At 31.6% G+C, this 24,918-nt stretch overlaps 3 protein-coding genes across 5 annotated transcripts; all 3 read left to right on the top strand.

Moving 5' to 3' along the window:
• The first annotated feature begins 9,724 nt into the window (after window positions 1-9,724).
• On the top strand, window positions 9,725-10,683 carry LOC111288422 (uncharacterized). The gene has a single exon (XM_022879305.2). It carries the CDS (start codon window positions 9,839-9,841, stop codon window positions 10,388-10,390), a length of 552 nt encoding a protein of 183 aa, XP_022735040.1. The 5' UTR covers window positions 9,725-9,838; the 3' UTR covers window positions 10,391-10,683.
• Window positions 10,684-12,758: 2,075 nt separating this feature from the next.
• On the top strand, window positions 12,759-19,140 carry LOC111287119 (ubiquitin receptor RAD23c-like). Of its 3 annotated transcripts, none has more exons than XM_022877366.2 (12): window positions 12,759-12,943; window positions 13,938-14,099; window positions 14,526-14,579; window positions 15,613-15,683; window positions 15,758-15,805; window positions 15,989-16,166; window positions 16,668-16,820; window positions 16,903-16,971; window positions 17,072-17,119; window positions 17,219-17,328; window positions 17,420-17,498; window positions 17,806-18,186. In XM_022877366.2, the coding sequence occupies exons 1-12, from the start codon at window positions 12,878-12,880 to the stop codon at window positions 17,920-17,922; spliced, it is 1,155 nt and encodes a 384-aa protein (XP_022733101.1). In that variant the 5' UTR covers window positions 12,759-12,877; the 3' UTR covers window positions 17,923-18,186. The 3 variants fall into 3 exon arrangements, with proteins under 3 accessions (XP_022733101.1, XP_089616294.1, XP_022733102.1); XM_089760168.1 differs by lacking the exon at window positions 17,806-18,186 and adding an exon at window positions 18,976-19,140 and having other exon boundaries at window positions 12,786-12,943; XM_022877367.2 differs by lacking the exon at window positions 14,526-14,579 and having other exon boundaries at window positions 12,786-12,943.
• Window positions 19,141-21,255: 2,115 nt separating this feature from the next.
• Window positions 21,256-24,042, top strand: LOC111287860 (protein NRT1/ PTR FAMILY 3.1-like). Its single transcript, XM_022878534.2, has 4 exons — window positions 21,256-21,991; window positions 22,074-22,291; window positions 22,391-22,947; window positions 23,032-24,042. The coding sequence occupies exons 1-4, from the start codon at window positions 21,820-21,822 to the stop codon at window positions 23,915-23,917; spliced, it is 1,833 nt and encodes a 610-aa protein (XP_022734269.2). The 5' UTR covers window positions 21,256-21,819; the 3' UTR covers window positions 23,918-24,042.
• The last annotated feature ends 876 nt before the right edge of the window (window positions 24,043-24,918 follow it).

The raw sequence follows: 24,918 nt of genomic DNA on the forward strand, positions 1-24,918 counted from the left end.
TAGAAGTGATGCCTGTTTCCTTGAAAGCTAAGCATATCATGCAGAAAATATGATGTATGGACCCTTTACTAGTCTTCCCACTTGAATGAACATGTCTTTTTTGTGTAAATGTCAATGTTTTAAGTTATCATGTCGGAAAAGAATAGTCCACGAAGATTTGTTCCCCTCAAATTTGGATTGGAATATTTTACACGAAAGGATAAATACTTTACAAGCAATGAAGTGATATCACCTAATGCCTTTGTGAAACTTGTAGTGAACGTTAAACACGATAAAATCAAAAGCTTTGAATTGCAATGGATTAATATTATAAATAATTTTTAATTTATTATGAAATATTAAATATATTTATTGAATTTTAAAAATTTTAATGTAGTATTTGAATTATAAATTTATTAATTAATATAATAATTAAAAAATTATTTTTATATTATGTGTCACTATTTGAAACTGATGATATTAACATAGATGAGATTTATAACATGTATTATATTATAACATGTATTATATTAAAAAAATTTTAAATTCAATAATTATATTAAACATTTCATATAAATATTTTTTTTATATGAATAAGATTTAAATTTACATGAGAAGTTGTAATTAAATATTAATCTCTTATCATCTTAACGACTATGCCGCTAATGAATGTGCCTTGGGGAATACTACTTTCTTTTTCTTTTCTAATGCAAAAGAATAAATCACTTGTTCTATATGTTTTTCTCTTGTTGCTTCTTTTGGCAGTAGTTGTTTTCCAAGTGGGCTATTGAGATTAAGGAATTTAGATTTTCCTATGCATTCAACATACGAAGTTTGTGAACAAAGAAAATTGAACATGCATTTTCAAAGGATTTTTTGCGTTCAAATTTTGGATTTGGTGTCTAATCTTTTTTTTTTTTTCTCTCTCTGAGAAGTTTGATTTGAGAAATTACGTTTGAACTCTACATTTCCATCATCTAAAAGATACTAACGGTTAAGCCAAATTTGAATTAGTGTTGGCTGATAAATTTAATTAATTACTTTAATTATACAAAAATGAGTTAATTACTTTAATTTGTAATTAAATCACGATGCAACGAGACACGCTGCATAAATTAAAAAAAAAAAAAAAAAGTGCCATTAACTTTCCGAGTGCTTAACTAAGAAGCCTTGTAGAATAAATCAATGTGAACGAGATCACCTTTTTTTTTTAAAAAAGATGTGTTTGGCAGTGCAGTACCGCTGATGTGAAATGATTAATATTAAAAAATAAAAATAAAAAGAAATTTGGAGTTTCATGCAATCAACGAACCGATTATGTAGTCAAAAACAAAACAATGCCTAGTCCAAGTTACTTATTCAATGGGTTAAAAATTTTTTAGAAAAAAGAAAATTTTTGTTATAATTATTCAAACCTTTGAATTTGATCTCCAATTCTCGATTGCGTTTAAATAAAATAAAAAGACCCAAGCATCTCAATTTTAGTTTTTTATGAGTCGTAGATTTTAGGTTTGAATATTTACTAACTTGCTATTTTAGAGAAATATATTTAGGTAGGTAAAAGTTTTTATTTAAGTAATATTTATAAGGTGGAGACTCGCTTTGAATATAATATTAATAAAGTTTTTATACATACATTGAAATCATCAAATTGTGCAAAAGGCTATTATGATTAACCAACTACTAAATCTTTTTATGTGGTATAATCGAATAACTAATCTAGTTTTGTCCTACAAATTTTTATGTGTTTGCCATCAGTTAGGCGAATCTGCTGTCTACTGTAGGTTAGATTCTGCTTAGCTATCCCCGGCCTCTCACGTCAATAATGAAGAAAGACTAAAAAGTATCATAAGCATGGATTAGGTTAATTGATAGAAATTTTTTTAATCAATTGGGATTTTTTTTTTGTAAAAAATAAAATATTAAATTGATTTAATTAAATTAAGATATGTGCTTTTAAAATGGTTCAAAGAAACAAGTTAAACTCAAATAACAGTTGAGATAATCCAACTGGAACACACCCAAAAAAATTAGAGAGAATCATTAGTGTGTTTTAGTAATGACTACTTTTTTTTTTTTTTTGCAATTAACAAATCAATAGCTAAAAAAAATTAAAGAGAATCGTACCTACAAAGCTAACCCTTTTGTTTAGAATTTTTGACTTTTTTTTTTTATAACTTTTTTTTGGATATAAAAAGCAAATGAGGAGGGTGGATCGAACATGTGATTTTGTTATCTCGCTTTGAAACAAATGCATAATAAAATATATAAAATCATGGGATATATATGAATTATGAGTTGATTTGTTTTTATCCTTCATGTGACATTAGATAAATTTTAGTTTTTTTTTCCTTATATAAAAAATTAAAACGATACCAAAACTAAATTTGTTTACTTAGCTGGAAACGCCGTGTCAACCACACGAGGAGCAGACTAGATCCATCTATTAAATAAAGAAATGTTAATTAAAGACAAAAAATATTACAATATATTTTGTTGAAATTGTTTCAAGACGTACTCTTGCCCTTAGAGTTTAAGATTCCGTGCTAAAAGTTTTGTGTGAGATGGACAACAGGTTTATAAATTTTGATTAAATTATTTCTTATTTTATTTCTAAATATTATTTATAAAAAAAAAATGAAATTTGATTTCTCTACCCACCAAGACCATCTAGAATTGGTTGTTGTAAACCTTTTTATATCAATTGATTAATCCTGGATTTCGGGAATAGTAAAAAAAAATAATACTTAGGATTTGGTAAAACTTAGCAATTGCAAAACGAATTTATTGAAAATATTATTGTTGTTGTTAATCCTTTTATTATTAAGAGGCATCTTCACGGGGACTACAACAAAGTCAAACTGTTTTGATTTATTTTTCTTTTTGTTTTTCCTATTGATGATATAATGATGTAAGTGGATTTTATTTTATTTTTATTTGTCTTACAAATTGAGAATATTAATATTTAACATTTTTTAACTTATAATATAGTTTATTTGATTTTATTTTATTTATAAATTCTTGTTAAAAACTAAACTTCTAATTTAACACTACAATGAACTCTTGTTATTTAATAAAACCTTAGAAATTTTAGGTATAAAAAAGAAAAATCTTTCTTGATAGTGTTTTTTGGTGTTAGCTGGAAATAAACAATCTGAAAGCTGTGCGAAGGGAAGCGGAAATCTGCAGTAAAAAAGCATGATGAAAGAAATTCTTGAATTAATTTTTCGAAATTTTGACGTAAGTCGATAAAAGTATTTAGAGATTTAGTGAAGAAGAAGTTAATAATCAAGATGAAGGATACTTAATTCATATAGTATTTAAATACCTTTTACTTTACATATGAGAGGAAAAAAGGTAAAATAATTAAAACGATTAATAGTTAATGGTGAGTTTGCGTAACACTCGATGAAAGATCATCTGAATGATTTTGAACTATATTTAATATTCTTAAATAAATATAAATTATATTTAATAATTTTAAATAAATTATAAGTTAATTAATTTTACTTTAAGAGAATGTTTGATTTAAAAAAATTCATGCATTTTTTCTCGAAATTTTATGGTTGAGTATTTGATTATGATGTTTGGTTAAAAGTAATTTGATTTCAAGGGAATGTCACAAATTCTCAATATTTTTTAAAGTTTCGAAATAAAAAACTCACATCTTCTTACAATATTCTAAAATTTTGAGATAAAAAATTGTGTTATTTTTAAATTTGATATAATTAAAAAATTATAAAATAGTCGTTACTATTTTGAAAAGTATATCTATAAGTAATCACAAATCAATTGTGAATTTCTATTACTAAATTTTTTTTTATATTACAATTAATAACGTTTGACATGAAAAATACTTTAAATAAGTCTGTTCAATTTTTTTAAAAGATTATTTAAATAATCTCATTTTAATTTTTTTTAAATGATTAAACTTCTTAAATAATCTAAAAAGAAAAGTAATCTCAAAAAATAAATATTAAAAAGAATAGTCAAACCTATAATCTTATAATTAATACCTATATACTTTAACTATCTAAGCTACTTCAATTTTTTTATATTTTATTTATTAAATCTTATAAGCAATGAAGGTAGTAAAAAATACCTTCAATACTTATCTTAAAAAAACATTAAAGCTCTAGAAGGAAATATTAAACCTACAATTTTATGATTAATAATCATATACTCTAACCAATTAAGTTACTCTTATTTTTTTATATTTTATTTTTTAAATCTTATAAGTAATGAAATAGGTTATTTAAATCATTTTTTATCCATTTAAAAAAATATTAAAAAATATTAAAGATTTTTTTTATAAAAAATACATTAAATAATACCCTTTAAAAATATATTAGAGATTATTTAAAACTTTTTTGGCATGTATTTTTTATAAAAAAATACTTTAAATAATATCCTTCAAAAAATTAAAGAGTATTATTTAAAACGTTTTTTACAACAAAAATCTTAAAGTATCATCAATAAAAAAAATTAAAAATTATTTAAGACGTTATTAAATAAAAAATGTCTTAAATAATTTTTTGTATTTTTTAAATGATATTTATTTAATGTACTTTTGAATAAAAAATATATTAAATAATCTTATTTAAAAAAATAAAAAAATTATTTAAAGTATTTTTCGATCAAAATCACTTTAAATAATCTCAAATATTTTTTTATTGCTGAAATTTTATAAATAAAAATAGTAATCAAATAAAATATTTATTTTGTTTTATTATTAAAGGTATTATTTATCATTTGAGTATTTATTATTAATAAATATTAATAAAAAATTATTATCATATATATTAAAAAATTTATGATAATTATTTAAAAATTAATATATAAATTTTTTTTAATTAAATAAGTAAGTTTGAATACGAGATATCTTAAAAATAAAAAAAAAAATTAAAATATCATATTTTTTTAAAGATAATATATTTTTTCAAATTCAAAATTTCTTAAATCAAATGCTGATGTCTTGATAAAATATTAAGGGAGGTAATTAGATGAATATTTTGTCGACGGAGGTGAAACTGTTGTATGACGAGAAGTTTGAACGATAATTCTCGCTTATAATAATGTGGCAGTATTCACTTATCGATTATGTAAGTTAATCTTGTTGATTGAGAATTGAGTATCATGATCCAACAACCTTAAATGTGGACGTTAGGAGGATTTAATTGTTTTTTTCTTTATTATGATTTGACGAAAGGTTTAACCCAAAGTTTGTTTGATTTAATGGAAACCCCATGCACAGATCTGCCCACAACCAAAACTTGCTGGACACGACAGAGCAATTTCTCTGTCTCGTTGAATTTTTATACAGAAATGGCAGTCAGTCAAAACAAAACACAAAAGAAAGAAAAAAGCTGAACTTGGAATCTGGATTCTCATTAAACAACTGACGGTTTAATAAAGAAGACTGCTCAGTTAGGTTGAAAATTCAATTTGCGCACGGCCTATGCATTTAAAACTTCATCAAACTTTCCGATATTATTTTCAATGAAATTAAACACTCGTTCTTATAAATGAATATGATAAAATTAATACATTTTCATGCAAATCATTAATTTAATTAATTAGGTTCTCTTTAGTTAGATTAATTAAAAAAATTAGGTTCTCTTAAGTTAGATTAATTAAAAAAACTCTGTGGTTAAGGAGATGGTATAGATTTTGTGTTTAAATGGGCAGAAATTATGTGATCTGATCAGATCATACCAAAGAAAACAACAAAATTAAATTATTAAATTAAAAAGAAATTAAAAAAACGAGACAGACCTGACACACACCAAATCCAACAGCACAATAAATAAAAAAAAAAGAAAAAAAAGTACTGACAATCTATACGTTAAAGTGCCCAAAAGATCTCGGTTCTATCAAACAAATCTTTTCCTATTTAGCATCATCTCCACCGTTCATTCTTCCCGCCAACACACCCACCTAAATATCTACCGTACATTCGTCTTTATTCTCATTTAATTTCCTAATAGCAACCACTGGTTGGATCCTTCTTCCAATGTGCGATCGCTTTTCTTTTCATTCTTGATTTATCTATCACAATTCTTTATCCTATGTGAAAAACTTGGCCGTAGGATTTGCATCATTTGTTGTTTTGTGGATTTAATCAGCGCCGATTACTAAGTGGGTATACCCCACTTTGGAGAATGCTTTATATGTTTAAAGTTTTAATTTAACATAAAAATTTAAAATTTGACTAGTTATAATAAAATATTGAGACGATTATTGAATTTTTATTTTAAATTTTTTTATATTTTGCCTTCGTGATATCATCGTGTGATTGCTTTTTGAGAATCCCCACCACCTGCAAAACACGTGGCCCCCACTTTGGCAAACGTTTCAATATTTCTAGATACCCCGTATTTATTTTTAATTTTTTAATAATTAATCTAAATTCAATTAATAAATCTGAAAATGAAATAACGGGGAAATTTCAAAAATGACACGTGGAAATAACGTGCAAGGAAGGGCAAGTTGGAAGAAAGGTTTGATTTTTCGAGGATGGCTTCAAAACAAGTAACAGCTGACACGGCAGCCAACTTGACCGTGAAATCAGCGGCAAACGCTGACGTTGCAGTCTGGCTCTGGACATTTCTGTACGGGCATCTATGTTTGTGGGCTTTGCTTAGTCGCTTCTGGAGGCGTGTCGGCTTGCGGAAAATTAAAGCTGGCTAACGTGGCTTAATCGTGTAGAGCGTGGACCGTGCCGAAGGGTAGGGTTCACATGATTTGGAAAATAATAAGTTTTTTATAATTTTTTTAAAAGTATCTTTTTCTCCTACATCGTGGAAGGGGTGGGAAATTTCTTATGGGGACGGCTTCGTTTCACCGATCTTTCACTGATTGTTGTTTATGGAAACATGAAACGTATGCAGCAAAGATAGTTAGTTGTGGGGTTTAATATTTGTTTCCTTGTTAAGTAGATAGAGAAAGTGACGGGATCGAATTCATTTTTCTTCACAAGAGAAACTTTTCTTATATACTATATATGATGACAAATTTAGTCCATTGACATTAATTTCATAACTGTCGAATAATCTGGAAGCATTCTAATTTTATTTACAATATGAGACAAATATATTTTGTTTTAGTCATAAAAATACAAAAGATAAAATCAACAAAAAGTTGCGAAAAGGTACAAAGACAATTACACTTCACCTACAAAAAGGAATGAGAAAACTCTTATGCTAATAAAGTATAGTTTGCCATTGCAATTAAAATCAAGGATTTGGAAAATTGTGGTTTAAAAATTATTGTGAAAATTTATTATGGAGAAATTATGATTAGTATTGTTTGTAGAGATAAAATGCCAAATACGATTAAGAACTTCATTTTATAAATAGGTTCATCACTGTTTGTTAATAGAAAAAAAAAAAAAAACAAGAGCGTATTTATATTCTTTGTTCAATAAAAAAAAAATAGTGGCAATTGGATGATCTTACCTACTTTTGCAAATTTATGATATTACAATTATGATTAAATTCAATGATTATGTTCAAATTGATGTATTTTTCGAGTAATTAAAAGTTTAAATAAGAAAAGTTATCCTATGACATATCAAAACATATCATAAATTTTAGTAAAAATTTAAATTGAATTTTATAAAAAAAAAAAATCGATTGCTAGAATCGAATTTATACCAGAAAAATGAAATATTCAATTATTATCCTAACTTCACCAACTTTTGTTGGGATCAAACATAATATTTTCAACAATATCAAATGTGCATTAAATAATTGATGGAAATATGTATAAAGAACTATCACCCATGAAAAATAAAGAGAAAAATGAGATAGGTAAAACCAATGCATTTAATTTAATGATTATGGAGTCCATTTAGATCGGCGATTCCTTCCAGTGAGGCACGATTAGAGTATTCAATTACGTCGAAAACTCGTCTGGATAATAAGATGCTGGGAGACTTAAGCATGGCCATCACACTGAAGCTCCAGGGAGCCACTAGACCTCAAGGGGTCCGGTGGAAGTCTCTTCTCCAATCGCCGTCCACTTTTTTCATTTTAGCCCATGTTTCAAAACTTTTTTTCCCTTTTACCCTTCTCACTACAGTGTTGTCACAAAAATATCCTTATCACTGACCTTAGTTTTGTTTTTATTTTTTTATTTTTATTTAAAAATATTCAAATAGTATTATATAAATAAATATAATTATATAATTACATAATAATCAATCAATTAATAATCATATAATTACGTAATAATTACTTTTAATATAAAAATAATAATATAAATAAACAAATAAAATAGTTAATAAATAAAAAGTATTATTATAAAATAATTTTAATAAAATTTTGTTTATTAAAATTATTATTTAATATGAAATAAATTTAATAAATTTTAATTATATTTAATATACAAAAGTTTATTATTTGTATAATTAATAAATTAATTTATAAATAACTAGAAATTAAATATATACATAAATAAAAAAAGCATTACATAATTAAATAAATTATTAATAAATAAAAAATAATCTAAAATTCATTATATACCAATTTTAATATAATGTCCATAATAATAATTTTTCTTTTTACTATACTTCATTTTACTATCATTATTGTTTTTACATCCAAATATATATTTTATTATCGATTTTAATTCTACAATTACAGTACTCAATCTTATTGTTATAGTAACTTTTTCATTGTTATTATTAATTTTAATTTCACTCAAACTAATTTCACTCTTAATTATATGAAGATGTAAAATTAAATATTTTCTTTTATATTTTTTTCTAAAGTAAAGAGTGATAATCTTTAATTAGACGAGTTCTTTGAAAAAAAATAAGTTGGACTTTTTAACAACGGAAGATATATACATAAAATTATTGTTTGCTTTCATGTGAGATTGTGTTAACTTGGATTAAGTTGTAAATAATTCACTATTAACCAAAAAAAAAAACATGCTACTTAAAAAGTTTTAAAAAAACCTTGAAATTTTTTTATAAATTTAATTAAAAAGTAAAAAATTACTTTATTTTCGAAGATAAAATAAATCATCAATTCATAAATAAAATTTATGAATTTTTAAAAAAATTTAAAACTTACAATCACTTCTAAAAATATCATAAAAATTCAAACTTAAATTTTATATATGCATATCCTAAAACTTAATCAATTACGGCCAAACCTATTAACTATAAACTTTTTCTTCGACAAAATCCAACATATACCTTTTAATTGTCAATCTCATATCCCCACCAAAAGTAAGTTTTTTACTCTTTGACACCCTCCCTCACCCCCTTAAAAAAGAAGAAAAAAAACCTGTTATAATCCAATTTTAAAGCATCCAACCAACTTGACCAAAATACCCTCTTCCCAAGCTCTTCACCACTTTTCGCACCAAGCTAAACAATTGCACAAATCCTGTTTTGTCCCCAAGCGGCGATGAGAGAATTCAGCCGAGCCACGCCAACCAACAAAAGCCAACCACAAACAGAAAAAGCCAAAGGCCGTGATTGACTAGGCTACTGGGTCCCATCTGACCGGACCTCAACATGGAATTCAAATTCCATTTATAAAATCCAAATTGGAAAGTGGTCCACAGACGTTTCCCTTTCACAAGTAAACCCCCCGCCCCTCCATAAAGGAAAAAAAAACGAACAGGATCTCCGTGGCGACCTAAGGATTCGCTCCCCCACGCGCCTGCGTCTAATCATTACGCACCTTTCTCTCTCTACTTTGGTCTCACTATATAAACTCGTGTCCTCTGCCTTCTCTCCTCACTATGAACTAGCCTTTTGGGAGAGAGATAAAAAAATCCAAACCCTAAAAGCACATCCTAAACCGATTGATTGGCTCTTTTTTGTGAAATTATTTTCATTTTCATGGAAGAGTTAAACAGCAAGAAGCGAGTTAGAGATGAATCGGCCGAGTTGGACCTGGACTTGTTCGAGGTGAAGAGACTCAGAGATGATTTATTAGATTTTCTGGATGACTCTGATTCTTTGCCTATTAATCAAGACCTCGCATCGGTAATGAAGAGTTTCGAAGATGAGATATCGGCGTCGGCATCGGAGCCAGTCGTCGCACTGGCTACGGATTCCGGCGAGTCTCAACCGGATCTTGGTTACCTTTTGGAGGCCTCCGACGATGAGCTTGGTTTGCCTCCTCCTACGGTTACTACAACTGGTGGTGAGGAGGTAAGGAGCGAGGTGGCTGAGTTACCGCGAGTCTTCTCTGACTCGTCCGGTATCGGTGAGTTGTGGGGGTTTGAGGATCAGATCCCTAACTATGACTCATTCGAGTTTGGAATTGAAGATAATTACAGTGGTGATAACGTTGTGTATGATGGGCTGTTCGAGTATCCCGATGTTTATTACGATTCCTCCGAGTTTTCTGGTTTGTTATGGCGGCCGGAAACTCTTTCGGCGGAGTAAAAATTGCAAACGTAAAATTAAAAAAAATTACAGCCATCGAAAGAAAATATAATTCTGTTCCAAATGGAACACAAGGCATAGCCTATCTGTAAATTCTTTTGCTTTTTTGGTTTGTTGTAGTTCTATTTTTTTATTAAAAAAGTTAAAAGATACGAAGTAGGTAGTAGAAATTTAAAATCAGAGAATCCCTGGATGGAATGACTGATCCTTATGAGCCTAAACAAAATAACATTCGATTTGGTTAATGGTTTCCTTGCGGATGGGATTAGATGTCCGTGACTCTTTTGCACGAATCTGTTCTTTCTTTACTTGCGAATGTATATGTTGTTTAGTTTAAGAACAGAAGCAGACAATTGACTCTGTAAACATAAGAATGGGAATATTTTAAGTACTGCTCTTTGGTTTCCTTAGTTTAGGCCTGACATTAACCCACACTGGGTGAGTGGCGACCCTGTAAGTTGCCAAGATGCGAATCGTTAACAAACTAAGGATGTCAGTAAGGCAACTAGTTTAGGCTTGGAGGACCCAACTTGTTTGGTTAGGTACCATCAGGATTATGTTACACCAGATCCTATCGTCTTTGAGGTGTGATCGAGAGTTTTTCATGGGCTGAAATAGATTGGGCGGGGCTTCCGAGCTTCAGGATATTGAGCCCAAATCTGGCAGCAATTATTATTTTATTAAATTGCTAATATTACACGATAAGATTTCTCAATAAAAACTGTATAATAGTAATAATAATTAATCTCAGTTTATAATTTGCCATAAATATATTATATTAATTTTGTGGAGAAAATAAATATTAAAGAAAAATAACATAGGTAAACTCTTCGAGTGTTGGGCTCTAGTATGACTTAAACTAGTCTTGATCCATTCAGGATTAGTTGATCTGGTGTGAAAGACTCGGGGCATTTGATCCAATTCATAATTTGTTATATTACCTTCCAATAGCCCTCAATATTATTCAAGCGATCCATTTGCAGCTATAGTCGGAGTTGCTCCCGTTACTTGGTTTGTTACTCAAATTTGGGCTACAACCTACAACAATGTAGTCCCAACTACTTGGCAATTTCATTTCTTTCATTAACATACCAACCGGTGGAAGAGCGTTGCGATAATAGTTATCGTATAATACAGGCACAAACTTCCTGAAAGCCGAAATCTCAGGCACAAACAACTAGAACCAAATACCTAACTAAAGCTCTCTACCACACTCTTTGCAAGACAGACAAATCCATGAAAGTAAAGGGAGTCAGCAGACCACCAGCTAAAATCAAACATGGAGCTTTTAGCCACAATCTGTATTTTGTTCAAATTATCACCAAGATGGTGCAACCATCTCTCTGAAAATGCAAGGCAACTCACTTACAACCTTTATTAAGCCTTAATCCTTGCAATATTAAATCTCCACAATCCACATCAATTTGCAATAGTAAATGGCTCTAATTCTCTCTTATTAACAAAAATCGTCGAGGGACATGTTTGGAATTGTGGTTTGGTTGGTTTAAAAGGTTTGACCAATATATCTTAGTTGCCCATCTACTCTTAGTGGTGTATATGGCCATGTTGATAAGAATAACCATATAGATCGGGACAGTCTTTAGCCTAATCAATCCCATTTTCAACATAGCAATGCTTTATAATTGATTTTCACCCTTTTTTTAGGCTAGAAACCATTCCCTTCTGCTGCCATCCTTCTTTGTAATTTTTATCTCTTACAAACATTCTTTAAGTATAATAATAACTCTTTGTATATACTAATTTCTGGCAATACAAGTGATTGTTTTCATCAATTGCCGTGTTTCAAGTTGTTTCATGGCCATGGATCGCTCTAGCCATACTTGGTCCAATATCACCTATTGGGCCTAGACAGGTGGTAAGCTCAACTTCCTGCATATTTTCTCTTAGGTTGCACTTCACTTTTTGATAGTCTATTGGGCCTACAGATTGTTGCATAATTATCTTTTTTTTTTTTAGTGTTAAATAATTATCTTAATTCTTAAACACCTGACACTTTATTCTGCAAAAGAAAAAAAAAAAAGAGCAGAATAATTGAAAAAAAATCTTAATTTTTATTGGTAGGGTATTCCCTTACAGAGTATGCATATGCATCTCTATTTTATAATTTTCAATTATTTTTATAAGATTTTTTGTTATTTCTTTTCCTTTAAGCATTGACGAAATTTTTACACGGACAAGCTCGACAGCTTGATCGCCAAAAAGAACAGGATTCTGTGTGCTTATCTGATAGTGATAAGAAAATATTCACACCGTTCGATTCATTTAATCCACGTGGCATACATCATACCATCCATTTCTCCAATCGAAAGCAAAAAAGCAGCGTCCGTATCGGTTACAAAGTTGAAGTACTCTACTAGATATTCCTTACTTGCCAACGTTTCTCTCTCTTCAGATATAAATATGATCGGCGGATTTTAATAAGAAAAAAAAAAAAAAAAGAGGAGTGAGAGATCGAATTGGCAGAAGATGAAGATTTTCGTCAAAACTCTCAAAGGCACTCACTTCGATATCGAAGTCAAACCCGAAGATGCGGTTCGCTTCTCTCTCTTTTTTTTTAATTTTCAATTATTTTTTCTGCATTTATTTTATTTATTTTAGTTTTTTTTTTCAGATTTATCATATGAATATTATCGTTCGTCGATTGTGTGTTCTTTGCTAGGGTTTTTTGCTTTGCCTTTTTTTGTTTTCCCCAATTTTGAAAATTAATTAGGGTTAACCTAGGACTGCCTATACGTGAAGTTTAAATTGGAGATCACGAATGATTTGTTCAATTTCAGTCTTTAATTGATTGAATATGTTGATTTCGCTACTTTAATTAAGTTTAAGAATGATACTTGAATAGATTGAATGCCTATATCGAAATTTCTGGGGGGTAATTAACAATTGCGTGTAACTTATCCACTTCCTTGTCGGGAGCGACATGAAACGTAGTTCGTAATAATATGTTTAGTGATGGAAGAAAGGAATGTGATAGTAATTTACTGGAATCAGTGGATGATTCTTTGTTCCGAGCTTTATTTTTGCATGAGTATTTGATTAACTTGTGTACTTAAATACAAATGTATAGATTGCTATGTTAACGGTAGTTGCAGTATACAATATTTAAGGTTCAAGAGGATAATGCACAAGCTTTGAACAATTGATATGGGCTAATATCATATTTTTTGAAGTGTTCTTTCATTGGTGAGTATAAACACTAGATTGAAGGCATGGAGGTTGTTTTTAATAAAATATCTATGCATAGGTTACCATGTGAGACAGAATGAAAATAAAGTTCTGCATTCTGAGGATAGCTATAATCATGAATTGTGTTGTTTTGAAGGATGCTGGTATTCTGATTTTTTAATCAAGTATTATTATTTTCTTTATTCTTGCTTTTTTTTTTTGTTTTTATGCTTTTTAGTTTTTTGTGAGGATATTCATGAGCATGAATGTCTTTGGGATAAAATGCCTGGTTTAGCTGCCTTTTGCTTCCTAACTTTGGTGTCATGCAATTCTGCTCTTAATTCTGTGAATTTTCTTCCAGGTTGCTGATGTAAAAAAGAACATAGAAACTGTCCAAGGAGCAGATGTTTATCCTGCTGCGCAACAAATGCTTATCCATAAAGGGAAGGTTCTTAAAGATGGTACGACACTGGCTGAGAACAGTGTCACTGAAAATAGCTTTATTGTCATCATGTTAACCAAGGTGAGATTAATTGCAATATCCAGATCCTTAAGTTTTCAACGCCCTCTCCCTTACCTACTCTTTCTCTCTAATGCTTGTAAATATTCATCTAACTCCTAACCTTCCTGACCAAAGTATGCTGACTTTATCCATGTTATTGCTAATGCCTAATTGGACATATTTTTTCATGTGTCTGTTGCCCTCAAATGTTATCTTAATTAAGGAGGCTTATGATAGAGTGTGGTATCATCATATTTTTTGAAATCTGATTGTTGCATTGCTTTAGTAGCATCTTCCAAAATGTTCTATTTGTTACTAAACTAGAAATGACTTCATGGTGTCATGTGTTGGCCTTTAACCTATTTGTATCCTCGTTTTACTTTTCACTATTGTTGTACCATAGTTTTTGGTACTAATCATGCACTTTTTTGCTTGAATTTATTCTAGAATAAGAGTTCATCTGGTGAGGGTTCCACTGCTTCAACAGCTCCTACAACTAAAGTAAGGACATAGTTTTGTCAATTTTCTTACTGGGTTTGTCACCCTTTTTCTAAATGTTACTTATATACCTGCATAATTGCTTTTGAGCAGTTACTACCACTGTGCTTTTTAAGCTACATTGCTGAAAAGACATTTACATTTCATATGACATGAAAAAGCATCGGATTTTGTTTTCTACTAGAAGATGATGTTCTTTTCTTCAATGCTTTGACAACTGATAAGCAAGCAACTTGAACAAATGCAATTTATATGACTTGAAAAATCATTAGGATTCTGTTTTCTCCCAGTGAACATTCTTTTCTTCAATGCTATGATGACTGATGAGCAAGCAACTTGAACAAATGCAATTTATATATGTTTAATCAGTAAATAAGTCACTTGTGGCCTAAAAATATCTATAAATAAGTTAAAGGTAGTGATTAAAATGCTTTAAAACTTTAGCTTTTCAGATATTGCACAGGTTTGAGCTGAGTTATTCTGCCTCCAAATGCTTACTAATTACTATCTAACTCTCAAACTATTGAGCAATAATCATAATGCATAATGCTGGAGTCTGAGTTGGTCTATTACCAACATGGTCTCTCTTTTAAATGTTTACAAGTTAGTTAACCTCTTATCTGTGTTACTCAATTTCCCAGTTGTTTTCTCTTTTTCCCTTCCAATAACATATGAACAAGAAAGCTAAAGGCTACTACCCCTTTCTCTCTTCATTGACCATCTAGAAGAGTTTTAACTTTAACTAGCAATTTTCTTTTTGAGTTATTAATTTTACAAAAAATGTGTGAATGTGCAGAAACGCATCTATTAACTCTCACAAATCATATTGTGATTTTTTATCTTCAAACTTCTTTTTGAGTATGACTATAAATGTTTTTTTTTTGTTTTTTTTGTACTATATACTATGCAGTGATTTAGTGCATGTTACTGCAGAAAAACTGTGCATATGCTAAAAAGGTTATTGATTGGCTAGTGTTTTTGGATGTAAATATTTTCTTATTCTTTCCTCATTGTGGATAAAATGTCTTCTTTGTAGGCTCCTCAGGCAAGTTCACCACCACCAGCTTCAACACCAGCTTCTACTGCGCCTGTTGCAACTTCAGCTACGTAAGTCCAGCCATTCCACACTTTTCTGAAGATAATGGCCTCAATGGATTAATTGCTTTTTAACTGTTTTTCAGGACTGCACCTGTCACTGAATCTGCTCCTGTTGCTTCAATTACTACTGCGTGAGTAACTTAATTCTCAGATAGTAACTTTGGGCTTCTTATTTAAATGATATTTGGGCTTCTTATTTAAAGGATAGAAGGGATGCTTTTGATTTAATCTGTCTTCAATTGCTTTCAATTGGAGTGTCCTGCTTTTCCTTTTTTTGCTTTTTGTAATATTTTTAACAATGTCTTTGGAAGCAGGTCAGAAACTGATGTTTATGGCCAAGCAGCATCTAATCTGGTTGCAGGAAGTAACTTAGAGGGTGCAATCCAGCAAATTCTTGATATGGGTGGAGGGACCTGGGATAGGGATACCGTTGTCCGCGCTCTTCGTGCTGCTTATAATAACCCAGAGAGAGCTGTTGAATATTTGTATTCTGTAAGTGGTTTCCTGTCTTCCTTGTCATTAATGATTAGATGTAATTCAACTTTCTACCTGGTTTTTTCCCTGCTGTGGATGATGATTAAATTTCCATACACTCAAAAGATACTTCCTTTCCTTCCATTTTGCTTGTCCCTTCTAACTTGGTGGCTTAGTGTGCAGTTTATGGAGCAAAAAGATGCTAAATGTAGAAATTGTGAAGTTTACTTTGATGATTTTTTTTTTTTAAAATCTTGAATCATATGCCTTACATCAAGAAAACGAATGGATTTGTCTAATGTAGTGTTTCTTAATGACATCTTATACTGCACCATTAGGCATTTCTTGTCCCTGTCTTACTGCATTACATTATCTTCAGTGTATTTGTTGAGTTCATTTACCTGAGTCTTTACATGACTTAAAAACCGTAATTTTCTTTTATTTGAACAAGCGTTCATTTTGTTTCCTACTATTGAGCTGCTGCTTGTCATTTTGGTAAAATTTTATTACAAATATTAGGGTATCCCTGAGCAAGATGAAGCTCCACCTGTGGCCCGTGCCCCTGTCGTTGGGCAGACCACTAACCCTCTAGCACAGCCACAACAGCCTGCACAAACAGCACCTGTTCCTTCAAGTGGACCCAATGCAAATCCTTTAGACCTCTTTCCCCAGGTAGCTGCTTTGCAGTAAATATTTGATATATTAGATGATGGAAAACTTAACCATTGACTTTATCAGTCTTTTATTGATACAGGGCCTTCCCAACATGGGTGCAGCTGGTGCTAGGGCAGGCAATCTTGATTTCTTGCGCAACAGTCCACAGGTCTCTCTCTCTTCATATGGATGTATATGGGCTCGTGAGTATGACTTTCATGTAAATTCCTACCTAGAACTACAATCATTTTGCCTTTTCTCTGTTTCAGTTCCAAGCTTTGCGAGCGATGGTGCAGGCCAACCCACAAATATTGCAGGTTGGTCTCTGATTCCATCTTTCTGCTGTTTGATTGTGTTTTTTGTTTTCCATTTCTTTCCACCTTTTCTGAACGGTTTATGTTTATTTATTTTTGCAGCCTATGCTTCAAGAGTTGGGGAAACAAAATCCTAATCTAATGAGGCTTATTCAAGAGCATCAGGCTGACTTTCTTCGCCTGATCAATGAACCTTCTGAAGGTGGAGAGGGGTGAGTCTTGTCATTTTCAGTTGCTCATTTCTTCATCCTAATTGTGCAATGCATGTATATCAATGCCTATCCGCCTTCTTCTGTGTCATAGGAACATATTGGGGGAATTAGCTGAGGCGATGCCACAAGCTGTACAAGTCACACCCGCGGAACATGAAGCCATAGAAAGGGTAAGTCATCTGCTGACTTGGATGTGTGCATTATTCCCTGTATTTATTAGTTTTATTGTGCATCTTCTTCATTGCAGTGGAAATATCATAGTTCACTTCTATGGCCTTTTTCTTTGTAATAACATAGTCCAAATATTTGAACACATGCTTGTTGTTTGTTTTTGTTGAACTGCATCACATCTTTGTTTCAGGTAATCGTTTTGGATGATAGGTTTTCAGGGTTGATTATTTTGTGTCAAGTTTGTTGCTTTGATGTGTTGTGCCTACAATGATATATTTTATATTGCTGACTATCAATATTTAACAGCTGGAAGCAATGGGCTTTGATCGAGCAACTGTGCTCCAAGTGTTCTTTGCCTGCAACAAGAATGAGGAACTGGCAGCCAACTACCTTTTAGATCATATGCATGACTTTGAGGATTGATTTGGTATAGAAAATGGCTAGGGAAAGTTCAAAAAATTTTTTTTTTTAGTCTTTTGTTATTCATCTTCCTCCCGTCTTCAACTCTACGTACTTTATTATTTCTTAATGAAGTAATGTGAAGTGTTTGGTGCAGCAGACACAAGGGATTCTTTCCTTTTTAGGAACCATTATAATTTATAACGTTGTATACGAAGAGTCTTCGTTCCTAAGTTTGTGTATACTATAGAAGAGATTTGTATGCAATCATTTGGCTTCCAAGTTTCATACGGTTTGTTTATCTTGTCAATGAGAGTAGTTCTCTTCATTCAAGGGTAGAGGCGTGCGCAGTTTCTTCAAGCGCAATTCCAACTCGAGTCATGGTACTTGTCCAAGGTTTTGTTAAACCTACAAAACTGGAGACCAAGTTTTGATGGTCATTGTCGGGAACAACCAAAGAAAGGGTGAAGTGGAATGTTAAAAATCTAAAGCAAAACTAAATTCGAAATTAGAAGAACGTAAGCATAAATTAGTAGTAATAAAAAGTAAAATGAAGCGATAGAAAAAGGGGTTCATGTAGATGTTCATAGAGGTTCGATTTATTCCAAGAAACCGATCTCCTCTACGGTTAATGCAAGAGTTAGTTATTATCCCTTGAGCAAATCTACCGAGTATTTTATAGGCTTTTTATACAACATAATTTCCTCACAAATGTCTAATAACCTATTTTTTTACATAAAATGGTTGATAAGAACGAGTAAAAACGAGAATTGAGGCACAAATATCTCAAAGACTTGATGGATTGATCTTGATAACATATTTTTTTTATGCATTTTCCGTATATATAACAGACTTTCCTCGAGTGCTTGTTTGTTTCTTTCATTTGTGAAGAGGCTGATAGCTTTCAATTCTGTGTGTAGTTGCAGAAGTAGAAGCATCAAATTTAAAACTTAGTGTAGCATTATAAGAATTGGCAAAATTGTATAAAAACATATAGTCAAAATTAACCAAGTGTTTCATCTTACTGAGGTAACTTGGAAGCTTTAAGTAATATTATATTCTCTGTAATCTGAGCAGGGAGTGATAATCCTAACACTCGCAGGAGTCAGGATCACCGCCGCAGCTAAGGCCACCACCATGTGAAGGTAACCAAGTTGGCCAAGAAGCCAATGGCAATCAATTGGCTGTTCTCTACCTGTCTCTTATACTGGCAGCCTTAGGATCAGGCGGGATCGGGCCACGCATGGCGGCGTTTGGGGAGGATCAATTCGTTGACGAAATCCTCAGCTTCCTAAAAAAGTTGGTTCTAGTTTAATTGGTATTTCTTTGCATTGGGAGCCTTAATTTTATTAGCATCAACTGTACTTGCCTATATTCAAGACAACGTTGGATGGAGTTGGGGCTCGAAATTCCTACCATTGCCGTGCCTTTGTCCATAATTGCTTTTTTTTTTAAATTTTTTATTGGTTACACTCGTGTGCTACAGGTCCTTGGAAGAGAACGGTTCCCTTGGTTTCTGATCCTAAATTTTTGTATGGGAACGAGGAGCTGGATTCCTCGATTTCCTCTGACAGACTACTTATTTCATCATCCAAAACAATAAAATAATGCCACTTGCCCAAGTTGTTAATTAACCAGGCCTAATTTCATATGATTAGAAGTTTAGCTGTTTCTAACTCATCTATGTACGAAATGCAGATTTCTGGTCAAGCCTGCCATTGTGGCTGAAGAAGATGCTGTCAAATCTTCTTAGAAAACGAATTTGCGGAGACTGAACAACGTTCATATAGAATTGAAGAATTAAAATCTATATTAAAAATGTTACCAATTTGGGTAGCTGGTACTCTCTCTGCCACATCCTCTGCGCAACAAAAAAACATTTTCACTACAGCAAGCCGCAAGGTCACAGGGCTTGACCAGGGCGCATAAACTTTTTGCACTAGATGGCCTTAGGCTTTTTCATCTTAATACTAGCAAATCTTGTAGCTGGATTCATCGAAGTGAAGCGAAAAGAAACAGCCCTAGCTAATGGCCTAATTGAGACAGCCCCAAATCTAAAATCCCCGTCTCAGTTTTTTGGCTTGTGCCACAGCTTAGTCTCCACGGTATAGCCGAGGCTTTCATGTAGCACAACTACTGCTTTGTTGTTGACATCGATTCCGTCTGGGGAATATACAAGCACATTTCTGGTTGCACTAGTGAACCAGTACCAACTGACATGTGGTTTAACACTCAAATCAAGCCCGAAAATTCTAATGTTTAATTGTGCAAAAATAAAGTGTTTGTGGTAATTTAAACTTGGGACTTTACTCTAACATGTAAAATGCACTAAAACTTAAATCCGATATAAAACTAATTGGATCTGTTATCTAACATTAAGCTCAATTGCTCATACACAAAGTCAAACTCCATCGAGTTCAATAGTTTTACAATGCTTTATTTGTTTGAATTTTGTTACACTGACAAATCTATTTAAACAGGTTTGTATAAATAAGATTAGGAATTTGACCTAGGAAAAGCGTTATATAATTTCCTTTTAAGTCCTAAGACTTGTAGGATTTTGCTATCTGAGTTTCAACATTATCAAAATGACCTGTTACAAGTGACTTTGATGTGAGTCTGCTTTGGTTTGTAAATTGGGTCTAAATTTTTTTTTAGTTTCTCGCTCTTCATTTAAAAAAAAAATAAAAAAATCTTGGACTTCAACTTGTTTGGTTTCTTTTGAAAAGTTAATATCATACATGGATCTTTGGAATCTTGAGTAAAAAGAAATTAAAATGATCATAATAATGCAATAAAGTTTAAACTCATTACTTACAAAGGTTTTAGAAAGAAAAATAAAAGTAATAAATAACTAACTTTTTTTTATTTGCAAGGTAATAAATAACTAACAAGTCGATTTTAATTTAATGAACCAAAAGTGAGTCTAATAAAAAACTTTTGTTTGGTACATTTTTCCAACGTTTAATTGCATGCATGATTAATTGGTTTCCATCATTATTGAACAAGTGATGGTTAAATTTTCATTCAATCAATTGAATGCAGCTTTTCATCTGCCATGACTAATTTCAATCCCTTATTTTAGCTACCAAACCATATTTGAGTATTTGCATATTTGGTACATCAGACCTAAACCATATTAATTAAATATGACTTGTCCCTACAACTAACCTTGTTTGCATATACATGAATTCAAGGATCTCAAATTTTAAAAACTATTAAATAGCATCATTTTTAAATTAAAATTAAATAAAAAAGTTATTAATATCTCGAAATAGGTTAGGTTTGGACTCAAAATTTCCTATCTAAGGTTCAGTTCGTAGACAAATCTACTTTTATACATCTCCAATCATTTGTATTTAACTACATATAAAATTTGTCTTGTATTTATATTTTATGATTGATAAGCAAAATCCGTGTGTATACGATACCTGATTTTTATTTCAAACATTAATATTTTTTACTTGTTGACAAAAACTATGCATTGATGCATAGATCTAATTTTCACACACGTGACAAGTAACAATAGAAAACCCATATTTGATGTTGGCACTCTTGTCTGTTCATAAATTTTATGATCAGATTCCCCTTTGTAAATGCCTTCTTTATTACCAAATTGTTAAATACGATGTTTTCATGTCTTTTTTTCCTGACTTCTTTTGTATTATTGAAGAAACGTCAAACATGGAAATTATATTTCAGTCCGATTACCAACCAAGGATAAAGAAGATCCCATATAACACCCACACCGAAAGGAACTCTCAGTATAATAAGTAACCTTTAAAGAAAACCCAATTGTAGTTAAAGTAATATGGGAAGAGACAAGATTTTTCTGTTGTCCTGACCTGTCACATTGCATCTCCCTCCTTATCTTTCTATTTAACCTATGGAAAAATTATCGGTTTCATCAATAATCTTGACATGGATGAGCTTCAGGTGACAGAAGTCCATGCAAAGAGTGGTGATAAGGCAGAGGCAGACCAAGATTGCAGCAGCCATGGAAAGACCGAAAATGCTGATCTTGAGCAAAGTAACAGAGCTAATAATGTCAATGAGAAAAAAGGTGGGATTAAGACAATGCCCTTCATCTTAGGTAAGCTTCTGAATAGTTGATAATGTGGCATTTTAATTTATGCTTAATTAATTGGTAATATAATTGTATTTTGTTGGTGTAGCAAATGATATGTGCGAGAGGTTTGCAATGCTGGGTTTCAGCAAAAACATGGTTAACTACTTGACAATTCAGCTTCATATGCCATTAACAAAGGCTGCCAATACAGTCACCAACTTCAGTGGAACTTCTAGCTTGACGCCATTGCTGGGAGCCTTTGTCGCTGATTCATATGTTGGAAGATTTTGGACTATCACTTTTGCATCAACCATATACCTTCTAGTTAAGAAATCTTTTCCTTTTCCATCTTTTTTATCACTTTTGCATCAAACATATTTACAAATTGAAAATTAAATTTTGTTCAAACGTTTATATAACCAGGGAATGATAAGCCTAACGCTATCAGCCACGTTGCCACATTTGAGGCCACCCAAGTGTGAAGGGAACCAAGTCTGCGTAGAAGCCAATGGTATTCAATTGGCAGTTCTCTACCTATCTCTTCTATTGGCAGCTTTGGGATCCGGAGGAATCCGGCCATGTGTGGTGGCATTTGGGGCGGATCAATTTATTGAGGAGGATCCTAAGCAACCTAAAAAGACATGGGTCTACTTTAACTGGTATTACTTTGCTTTAGGAGTAGCAATTTTATCTGCATCAACAGTGCTTGTCTATATTCAAGACAACGTTGGATGGGGCTGGGGCCTTGGAATTCCTACCATTGCCATGGCTTTGTCTATAATCGTGTTTTTAATTGGTTACTCACTTTACCGACATCTTGTTCCTGCTGGAAGTCCGTACACTCGTGTCTTGCAAGTCAGCATAGCTGCTTTCAGGAAGAGAAAGACTACGATTTCTGATTCAAACTTGTTGTATTCGAATCAAGAACTTGATGCCTCACTTTCCAAAGATGGAATGCTTCTTCATTCTGAACAATTTAAGTGAGTTTTCTCACAAAAACGAAGTTTTTCAACTTCTTTTTTTGCTAAATTACAATATTTTCACTAATTTGTATGAAAATGCAGATTTTTAGACAAGGCAGCTATTGTGACTGAAGACGACAAGCTCAAATCATGCGAAAAACCAAATTTATGGAGACTTAACACTGTTCACAGAGTTGAAGAGTTAAAATCTGTGATCAGATTGTTACCCATAGGAGCAGCTGGAATTCTATTTGCCACGGCTGATGCCCAACAAAACACGTTCTCAATTCAGCAAGCCAATACCATGGACAAGCACCTAGGAAAGGGTAATTTCCAAATACCCTCAGCTTCCATGTCCATCTTTGCCACATCCTCTATGCTCATTACAATAGCTTTTTACGACCGGCTACTCGTTCCTATCGCACGCAAATTCACGGGTCTTGACCGGGGCATATCCTATTTGCACCGGATGGGGATTGGTCTATTCATTTCAATACTCTCAACTCTAGTTGCTGGGTTCATTGAGGTGAAGCGAAAAGATGTAGCATCAGCTAATGGGCTAATTGATACCACCAAATCTATAATTCCCATTTCAGTTTTTTGGCTTGTGCCACAATATAGCCTTCATGGCATTGCTGAGGCTTTCAAGGCAATTGGTCACCTCGAATTTTTCTATGACCAAGCACCTGAGAGCATGAGGAGCACAGCTACTGCTTTGTATTGGACAGCAGTAGCTACTGGGAACTATACAAGCACACTTTTGGTTACGCTGGTGCACAAGTATACCCACTGGCTACCTAATAAGAATTTGAATAAGGGGAAATTGCAGTACTTTTACTGGTTGATCACTGGTTTGCAAGTCCTGAATTTCATATACTATTTGGTATGTGCTAAATTTTATAATTTCAAGCCTCTTCATTGCCAGAAAAGAGATCAAGAACATGGTGACTTGAATGGAGAAGAAATGGAGCTTGCAAAAATGGTTTAGTCAATTACCCTGTTGTTAGTTCTTTGTAAAGGCAAATCTCTCTCTGGTTTTCTATCTGGTTGACCTCTCTTAATCTGATTGTACGATAAGAACAGAATCAGTCCCAGTATACCTTTTTTTTTCTTCTTTTGTTAGCGAGAAGACTAGTGAAATTTGTGAATTTTTTAATTGAAAATGATCAAATTAACAATCAAAATTGATAGAGTAATTGATTAAACCATTTAATATAAAAAATTAAAAATTATGATAGAAAATTTCATTATTCATCATCTATTGATTGGATTTAGAATTTTTTTCTATAGATATTAATTTTGATTTTTTTTTTTACATATATTGTTGATTTTTAAATTGGGTTTTATCTTAGCCAAAAAAATTTCAGACAAATTGTACAGATTTATTTATTTCATATTCACATGTTATCCATTAATTCTCAAACAAATTTGGTATATATCCTTGATAGTGTTAAAAACTTCATCTTCTAGACTTGTAACATATGATAAATGGAAGAAAATTTTCTCCCTTTTTCTTTTTAGTGGCAAAACCTTAATAAGCTGTCAAGAAACAAAGAGTATAGAATCAATCAAGTGTAACTGACAGTATCATTAAAAAAAATAAAAAATCAACAGAGAAAAGAAAAGAAAATAAATGAAAACAAAACGGGTATTGACTAGGTCTCCTTGAACCAAAATGCAATCAGTTTTCTCTACTCTGTAGAAGACAAGGTGGTGAAGCAACTGGGCCTATCATGTGATGTTTGAAAATATTCAAATCTCAGAAAATTTGTGAGAAAAAGGTTATTCAGTCCTTGGAAATTAGTACTTTGGCTTGACGTTATAATTTCAAATTATGTCAGACAAAAAAACAAGGGCATAGAAAAAAAACAATATCCAAACCTATTATTTTACATTAATATGAGGTTTTTTTCTTTAAATAATTATTTTATTACTTAATCCAAAAAAATCTTGAATTCTTATCTTGAAAATGATTAGCTTAATATATTA

This window comes from Durio zibethinus, chromosome 4 (assembly GCF_047325235.1).
Source record: "Durio zibethinus cultivar Kanyao isolate XHJ-2024 chromosome 4, ASM4732523v1, whole genome shotgun sequence".
In the NCBI taxonomy this organism is placed as follows: domain Eukaryota; kingdom Viridiplantae; phylum Streptophyta; class Magnoliopsida; order Malvales; family Malvaceae; genus Durio; species Durio zibethinus.